Source organism: Musca vetustissima, unplaced genomic scaffold, assembly GCF_032173495.1.
Source record: "Musca vetustissima isolate MV318-11 ecotype Yass unplaced genomic scaffold, APGP_CSIRO_Mvet_v1 utg26421, whole genome shotgun sequence".
NCBI lineage: Eukaryota > Metazoa > Arthropoda > Insecta > Diptera > Muscidae > Musca > Musca vetustissima.
In genome coordinates, this window is record NW_026880720.1 from 86,685 (window position 1) to 96,586 (window position 9,902).

The following is a 9,902-nucleotide window of genomic DNA, read 5'->3' on the forward strand; positions in this document are numbered from 1 at the left end:
ATCTTTTTCGATAAGCGATTTTTTAATTTTATTCTTTGGTTACTCAAAAAGGTTTCAAAAGTCAATTTCGACACCAAATCCATATCGTAATCTGAAACATTAAAATATCCTAAAATTTTATAATCTTCAATTATAAACATGCAAAAAATTCTTCTTTTTTAATCCCAAAGCGACAATGACATCTCATTTTTGCGAAGCGATGTAAACTTTATAGCTTATAAAAACACTAACAGAAGTACCTGCTTCAAGAAAATACAACATTCAATGTCGAAATACGTATAACGAATGAAATACGTATACGTTGAGGGCTCAACGTATTCCCTGCTACAAAATATCATCTCCCCAATGGATCAAAATAATGAGAAAGAGCGAGAAAGAGCATAATAAAATTCCCATTTGTGTGAAACTGAAAACCTCTTACCAAATGTATGTGCTCACGGTATTTCTCCTTCTAGTAGGGAATTTTTGTAAAGAGTCTCTCACTTTCCCTCTCTTAACATTATAAAAAATTTCCCTATGTCATATTGTGGTTTGCTGAGTAATTCCTAAATCTCTGTATTGGTTTCCCCTTCCTATAGAAGGAGAGAAAAATTTCCCTTAATCTCGTGTAGAGCAATAAAAACCGACCAATCACAAATGGGCTGATGGTGTGCCCATATTATCTCCATCGTGTTAGGTAGTAGGTAAAATATACGAATACCCCATGCAGCACATATTGCTGCCTTGTGGGATATTTAATTTGTTACCTACTAAAATAAAATAACAACAACATTAGTGTTGTAACTAAAAATAGTGGGTTTGATTTAAACACAACACACACAGCTGTGGCTGTGTGTCACTGTTTGCCCTTTTTCCCCGGGTAATTTCTTTCAATGAAGGGATTAAGAAGTAGCGGCTGGACTGTGCTTCAATTATACAGAATTCCAAATGTGTACTGTTGCACATCTGTGCAATTTCACAATTTTTATGGTACACGACGACGATAACGAAGATGATGTCTGGTAGCCATGATAACGATGTGCGGGGAATTTTTGGAATTTGTCAATTATCAATGCAGATGTTGAATGGCTGTATATGTTTATGATTTATCCAGGCATCAGTTATGTAGAAGTCAAAAACACTTCAGTACACAACAATAGTAGATCAACGTGTGTGTGTGTTTGTGACAAAAGATTAGCAAAATGGGAAATGTGTTAGGGAGGAGGAGTTCGCAATTTGCACACGTGTGTTTTTATAACCAGAGATTAATTCGATATGCAATGCAATTGAACACTTGTTTTATGTTCCCTGGATGTGCATATTTAGTAAATGTGGTTTACAAGGAGTCTAAAAAGACAGCTGTGGACAAATTGGTAATCATCACTTTGTGGTTTTCTGGCAAAATTTCCTGAGGAATTTTTAATTTTTTGGAAAATTTGTTATTGTTATTAGTTAATTAAAAAAATGGTATCACAATGGCATACGAATTCAATGTTTTATTTTAAACAGGGTCTAATTATCCGATACCCCTTACATCTACTTCTGCCTTTGAATGTATTGATATATGCTATGGTCTACAATAGTATGCATTAACATATCAGAGACCCGATCAAATATATATCTTCAGTAGTAAAATTATATTCCGATTTAGCTATATCCGTCGATATTTAAGTATACCGATCGTCATATCTCGACTAGCTGAGTCGATCTAGACTTGTGTGTCCGTCCGTCTGTCCGTCCGTCCATTATAAGTTGCAAACACGATACAGACCACAGTTATGGACCAATCTTCACGAAAATTTGCATGTAGGATGGGTTCTGGCCAATGAAGACCCCTATTGTTTTTGGTAAAGATCGGTAGATATTTAGGGGATGAAATGGACCACATACTTAATTTTTGTCGGTTTTTCTGGTCGCTCCAGAGGCCGCAATTATTGTTAATTGGACTCTGACTTTTGTGTGAAAAATTACAAAATTTGAATTCTGTGGCTTATATATTTACTCCTGAGGGATATAGATCCGATAAGTTGATAGTATATCCAAGAGATGGATCTTTAAATTGATATATATGTACTCGGATATGGGAGTTACACTTAAATATTTACAGGTGCTTACGTATTCTGATATTATTTAGATACCCATTACCACACTAGAGGGCGGAAACATGGCGATGATCGCTTTGAAATTTTCAATGAAGTTCCATTTATGGTCATTGACAACGCCTATAATTTTCGATGATGATCAGAATAAAATTTTGGGATGAAGTGGACCAAACTTATTTTTTGTGTTTCGAATATAGGCAGAACATCTCAACACAACCCACCGTGAAGGGAACCTTGACAAGTAACTAGAAGGGCTGTACTGAATATTTATAATATTCGGAAAATGTGCTGTTGACCCCTCTAATCTAGCAAGTCGCGGCAAATATTACGAAATATTGCTCAGGCTCGGAATAAACATCCGCAGAAAGTTAGAGTTCCTTGGTAGTTGTGTAGGGTATCGTATGGTCGGCCCCGTCCGACTATACTGCTCCGCTCACTGGTTTCAATATAGGTTCATCTTTTGACACATCCCGCATACAAGTTGTTTAATCATCCTCCCTAAAGAAATGGTTATATATGTTTTATGATATATAGGTTTTTTTTTTAACGAAGGCGTTGTAATTTGCCAAGAATTAGTTAATATTTTCTTATAATCATATAATGCACCATGCCACTTCATGCACTAAAATTTTGACAGAAACGTCTCTTGGTTGTAATAATATCCGCCGACAAAAGACCAAATCGACGAAATATGTAGACCCTAAATATATTGCCGGATCATAGTTGTGAAAAAATGGATTAGACCCTTTTACGAAAATGGACATTATTTTCATTGAACTATAGGACGGTCTTCATTTACATGTAATAATCTTCAAACAGTAAAATATTTGGACCATACCATCAAAAAAAATTTTGATTTAATTCAAATCTACACTAATTCAAGAATGCCCCTACAAAATTTCAAGCGAAAATCTCAAGAACTCTTGAAAATATAGCCGATTTATTGTGTCAGCATCAAGTGACGGCTAAAGGGCTTCCCAACCTTTAACGCGTTTTTCTAAAAAAACTAATAACCCAATCGATTCCAAATTTTTACACGTTTCTCTGTGAGTGTATAGCTATCGTATGAACTAGGATAAAGCTAATCGGTGAAGATCTTCCTTATTTTTTAACTTAGTTTTGTGGTAAAAAAATCGGAGATTTTCCAAAAATATTGTTACGACTACTAACATGCTTCGATCATTTCTCCGATTTTATCGACATTTTCGATGGATTTACTTTTTCCCAACCGAATATAAATATTAATACATAATTTCAAAATTTTACCCAAATATCCTTCTTAAAAGCTCTGTTCTCTATTTTTAGCTCCTGGGCGATATTACGACTGCTAACAGCCGGTCAACCTCGATAATTTCTCCAATTTTATAATAGTACTTCTTTTTTACAATAGCACTTCTTTACAATAGTACTTTTTTTGTAATACCATTACAGTATTTGGTTTCCAACATAAAATATTTGGAACTTTTTAGTCTAAGCGAGGCATATATCGACATATAAAAACCCCTATTACTTCTTCAACCAATCACAAATGTTTGTCGCGGGGAAATTCCTCTGTAAGTTGTGTTATCAAAACTAATTCACCCTAATATGGTTTGTTGATGGTAATTTCTCCTCAAAAACAGGGAAATTCTCTATCAGTTGCTGCAAACGTTACAACTTGAGTAATACTGTTTATTGGAATTTATTTTCCCTTTATTAAGATGGGATTTCCTGCATTAAGGGACAGGCATAATGAATAAATCCTTTGTTTTTCCCGCAATGTAAATATTTTTAAATAGGAATTTTTGCTAAAATCGAAGGGAATATCCGCATGAATGAAGGAAATCAGAAGGATGTTTTTTTGTGACAAGGGGAAATATTGAGGTTTTCAGAAACATTATTCGCTTTCAATATAAATGGGCATATTTATAATATCAGGGAGTTATCAATATCAATTTATATCAACATTTTAATAATATCATGAATATCATGAGTCTCTTTTTAAATTGTGAGAAAATATATTTCTTTTCATAAAGGAGGTATTTTATAATCATAGATTTTTTTTTAAGTTGAAGGAAAAACTTTTGTGTCTTACACCAGAGAATAATAATAGAATTCAATAAGTAGCTTATTTTAGGATATATTGTTTGAAATAGGGTTTAAAATTTGTTTTCAGAAATTGTTTTAGGAAAAAAATGTTTTTTATAAATGTTTTTTTTATATTTTTTCGTTTTATAGATATGTTTCTATGTTTTAGCCTCAACAATTTTGAAAACTTTTGAATTTCATTCTCCGGGCCTAATTTTATATTTTTGGTATAAAATGTTCTCAATGCAACAACTTGTACCAAACTGAGCCGCTTACAACCGTTTAAATTTTTTTTTTCAGAAATGTATATTTTATGATCTAAGCTTAAATAATAAAAAAATTTAAGCCTATATTACAAATGTAGTTTCAATGGAAAATTAAAATTTCGGTTTGTGAATAAAATAATATTTGATTTTTAGCTTTCTTTCATTTTATGCTGTTTTTTTGGATAAGAACAAAATACACATTTGTCCAAATTACTTACTGAGTTCGATATGAAATATTCTATTGATGCGGTTTCATATTATAGATATCATTAATTAGTCCATTAAAAATGGTACTAACTCTCACCAGCTGTGTTTTATTATAATTAATTGTAGATATTAACAGGTACTTTGGCCGAGAAAAGATCAGTGAGGATACAACCTGCTGTATCAACATAATTGAGTATGTTTTACAAGTGAGAAAGACATACAACCACAACTCTTTTGTGTTAAAGCAATTCCCTTCTCTCTAGGAGTTTAACGACAAAAAAATATCCCCATCTCGGTATGCTCTTCTTCTTCTTGTACAACTCAAGAAAATAACAATGTCGATATATCTCACAGTATTAAGGCTCTCCACTATTACTCACGGTCTTCATTAAATCCCCATTTAATGCTCACATTAGGCATGACACACATAGGCACAGCACATCTCGCACACACGTCCACATTTAATACAAAATAAATACTCTGGCCTCTGGCAGATGACAATTCTCAGACGACGACCAACAAATGGGGGAATTGAATTTCCCACGGAATTTCATATTGCATTGATTTCGTTTCCCAACCAACAACGGTAGGATTTGTCATAGTCTCTGAGGTCTTTTGGTTGTCGTTGTTTGTGTATAGAGTGGATGGCTAGAGCGCACAGATGTTTTTCCCTGAGAACACTCTCACACAATCCACTCTACAAATGTAACTAACTCTCCCTTAACCAGCACTAAATGGGTCTCTCCGGTGGTTTAGCCATATGTTTGCTGGCCTCTTGTGCTCTTATCACAGACAGGCAGCCAGGCAAAATTTTGGGAGATAGGCGGAGTTAGCTGGCGCAGGTATAAATAGTCATGCTCTGAGTATGAAGAGCTCACAACGAGTTTGTTACTCAAAGCGTCAACAATACCAAAAGAAAACGCAAGCGGAATTAATATTTTTAAAAAAACACAAAAATATTAAAGAGAAAAAAACTAAAAATACACAGATTGATAATATCTGTTGAAGACCAAGCGCTAAAACAAAATACGGATTACGGTTCAAAAAGAAAAAAATCACAGCAGCAACACTAATAAAACCAAACTGTGGATTACAAAGAAAAAACCAAAAGTGTTGGAAAAAAATAAAAGAAAAAATTAAAAAAATTTTCAAATAAAATAAAAAATAATATTTTATAAACATAAAAGCCAAGAATAGTGTTGAGTGTGGATTTTTCTAAAATTTTGGAATATTGAAAAATCACACCATAACCAACAATAAACCTCGCAATAACAAAAACAAAAAATATTGAAAATCATAATTTAAAATAAATTTTGAAAATTTATTAAAAAAACACACACACCTTTCGCCACGGATAACTAAGCAAAGGCAACGTTTTTAAGCCCAGCAACCCGTTACAAATAACAGCCGCCAAAATTCTACTCAAAGAACGTAAAGACATCATTTCCAAAATGAAATCCTTGACGGCCGTTTGCCAAACCGGTGCCTCAATGCCCGCCATCAATCCCAATGGTCGCATCAGCCGCCATCCGCCACATCGCGGCGATGGTGAAAATGCCGAAATGAAAATGTATCTGTCCAAGCTGAAGGATTTGGTGCCGTTCATGCCCAAAAACCGCAAACTCTCCAAGTTGGAAATCATCCAGCACGTCATCGATTACATTTGCGATTTACAGTCGGAATTGGAGACACATCCCGAAATGAATAATTTCGATGCCAGTGCAGCGTTGAGTTTTGCCGCCAACAGCATGGACAGTGATGAGGGTGCCGACGACGAAGATATGGCCGAGGAGGACAGTGAAGTGCAACAGCGTTTAAGTGCATCCGCCACACAACAGCAACAGTATCAATCTAGTCCTGCTCAGCGTCAGCCATTGGTTGAACGTCCCACACCCAACTCGATTTTACCACCCGCCTCACAACAACAACAGCGACAAATTAACACCGCCGTTACAACAGTCTCCACATCCGCCTCCTCTGCTGTGGCAGTAACATCATCATCATCGCCATCAGCAGCTTCTGAAGAAACAGCCAGCTCCCAACAAACTTCAACGAATCAACACACGGTAAGTTCGTTGAAAAAGTATTAGGACGGCTGCCACAACACTCCACCACCCCCCTCATCCTCCCACACACAACACAAAACACCCTCACCAAGAATATTAGACTTAGAACTGCAGAGAGACTGTAAGGAAAATGTTTTGAAAGAAAAAATGGAAACTGATTGTGTGAAAGAAACTCCACTTCACTATTATCTATGGGCCCCATGGGCAATCCCCAAAAACAACAACAGCAACAAATATGGAAAAATGCAATTTTTGTTGTCTTCTCCTCCTCCTCCTCCTCTTCACTCCAATCTAATTTTATTTGTTAACCTTATTTCGTACTGTCCTCTTTTTTATTTTCTTAGAAAAAAAGACTTTTAATTTTTTTAAAAGCGTTAATGTTGATTTTTTTTATAAATATAAATATATAAAACCTTAAAAAAACAAAACCTCAAATGTTTAAGTCACTTGAATTTAAGTACCGTAAATGTGAAATTAACAATAAAAGTCAAACTTTCAGTTATTAAGATAAAAACAAACCAACCTATAATGCAATTTTCATTTGAATATTTTTTTTTTTGTTTTCATTATTATTATTTTTTTTATTAATTTTCATTACAAATCATTAATTTTTTGTATTTTCCTAAGAATTTGTGTATATTATTATTGTAGTTTTAAGCTATTACAGATAATGAAAAAAAGAAGAAAATCAATGATGATCTTAAATCTGTGTAAATAAGTTTTAGTATATAAATTGTATGTTTTAAGTATAAAAAAAAAAAAAAAACTCTGAAAAAATAAAAAACAAACAACACACAATCACTTGTGTGTTAAAGAATCAATATAAACTAAAAAATATTTGTTTTGGAAATTCATTTCATTTTCTTCTATTAACTGGAGGTTGGATTTTACAAAAATGTAAAAAAGGAAAGCATTGGTTATTGGAATGGTTTCAAATATGGTTTGGGAAATATTTAGAAACCTTTATTGGGAAATTGAATATTTGTATTTCTGCTGGTAAATGTCTGCGAGAGCTATATAAAATTTTTTTGCTTGTAAATTGTATTATGAAAATATTTAATTTTGTAATGCCGTCGGCAGTTTAGGTTATGGTGTTTATTGCGGATTTTTTTATTTTTTAGTTATGTGTACAGCAAAATGGTGTGGACTAGTAACAGTTAAATATATTCCATTAAAATTTATGAATTTTTACAAGTGAAACAATGTAATGAAAATGGAAAGTTCAGTATAATATCCAGTGCTATTTTCGAAATTCTCTGCCGAAGTTTACTTATGTGGAAACCAAACTAATGGGAAACGTGTTCAGTTTATATGTTGCAGGGTATACTAGCTATTAGACGTTTGGAACTCTCTAACACGCATAATTTTTATACAAATAAATGATTAAACATGAATAAATCGGCAACAAAATAACTATAGATGGTGGTAATATTTTCTTCATTTCAAATGACTTTTTTAGATGTATATTTCAGATGTATATTTCAGAAAAATAAATCCATAATTTTTAGATAAACTATTAGAATTTATTTAACATGCTTCGGAATGTCCGATTTGAGCCAAATATGCACCGTTATGTTGTATGATTTGTTGCCATTTTAAAGGTATTTATCGATCATTTCTCCGATTTTATCTACATTTTCGACGAAGCGACAATTTTTTGCGAGGTGCATCTTTAACATTTAAAATTCCTGAACGGAATCAACGAAACAAAAATTGCTGTTACAGTATCGGAACCATAAACACTTTTAACACCCTGTAACTCACAACTGAATGCTTCAAACAAAAAAACAACAAAATATTTTTTTAACTGCGAAATGTCACCCTTCCAACGATCATAAATCTGTAGGGGAGACTGGGGCACCTTCGCACTTTTTGTTTGGAGCTCTATATCTCAGTACTTATTCAATATATTTAAAAACTTTACGGCTGATTATTGTCCTCTGATAATTAATTATAAAAACTAGTACTAACACATATAATAAATTAGTATTGAACATTTTTACAGTTTTGTAAAAAAAGTCAAATTCGCCGAATGTGCCACCACCCGGGGTAACTTCGGTATTTGATAGGGCACATTCGGCACCATAGTCATAACCTGGTAACTTTTACCGCTATCAGTGTGGTTGAAATTCAGGTCCTCTAAGTATTCCATTTTGTTTTAATATGCGACTCAAAGTTTGACTTTAAAGGCTATATTTTCAAGCGGCGGACGTTAACGTATTAAAGCCACACACACTATCAGAAATAGCTTTTTCTATCGTATTTTCGTCAATGCAAGCACGTTTGGTCTTATATATGTAATTTCGAACCATACAAAAGATTATTTTTAAAAAAAAAACTCAAAAACATTTTAAGGAAATAATATTGCACTATCTGCATATGGCCGAATGTGTCCCAATTCAAAATACCGAATCTACCGGAAGATACTTTTTATAGTTTTTTTCATTAATTTCTAACAATCTTCTAAAACCATTATATTTTTAATTATTTTTATATGGATATACGTTGTAATTAAAGACTTCTTAATAGTACTGCCTTAAAATATTAAAAGTTTTATACACGAAATACTTACGAAATGGAATGGAAATATTACAAAAACATCTGTAAAAATCCAAAAATCGTGAATCTAAAAAAGTCTATTAGCTAGAGATTTTAAACTTTACGACAGTTCTTTATTTTGATATTCGAAAGCTATGTATCGAAGCTAGTGATGTACGGTGAGAGCTTCATATCGAAAACGCGATTGCCGAATGTGCCCCGATGCCGAAGGTGCCCCAGTCTTCCATATTATCAGCATAGTCATCTGCCGAAAAAATAGTGGATTTTTTCCCTAAACTAATATATGAAAAGTAAAAAAAATATATATATGGAAATTGTGAGGAATACAACTTTTTGGAAATTGCATTTTCGGAAAGGGGACACTGTTAGCCCTTTTAAGATTCGCACATCCAACCCAACTTATTTATCAATAATCAGAAATCCTTATTTGGACTAGATTCGAACTTTTTAATAAATCCTTTAATAATATATGTAAAACACATATTGGGATAATGTTCCGAAGCTCGGCATGAGCCATTAGTTTCCAACCCTTGTAAATGTTTATGAAAAATTTAAAATTTTAAACAAATTTCGGTAAACTTTATCTAATAAAAAATTCCTTAAATCCTCCCCCCCTCTATGTAAATGGGTCAATTTTCTAAAAGGCATCTTGTTCA

At 33.2% G+C, this 9,902-nt stretch overlaps 1 protein-coding gene across 1 annotated transcript; it reads left to right on the plus strand.

The window, feature by feature from the left end:
* Positions 1-5,996: 5,996 nt before the first annotated feature.
* On the plus strand, positions 5,997-6,687 carry LOC133326504 (protein extra-macrochaetae; the record flags this gene model as incomplete). The annotated part of the gene is made up of 1 exon (XM_061535126.1): positions 5,997-6,687. A coding segment is annotated over exon 1 (615 nt), but the record flags the coding sequence as incomplete, so codon positions are not given.
* Positions 6,688-9,902: the final 3,215 nt, after the last annotated feature.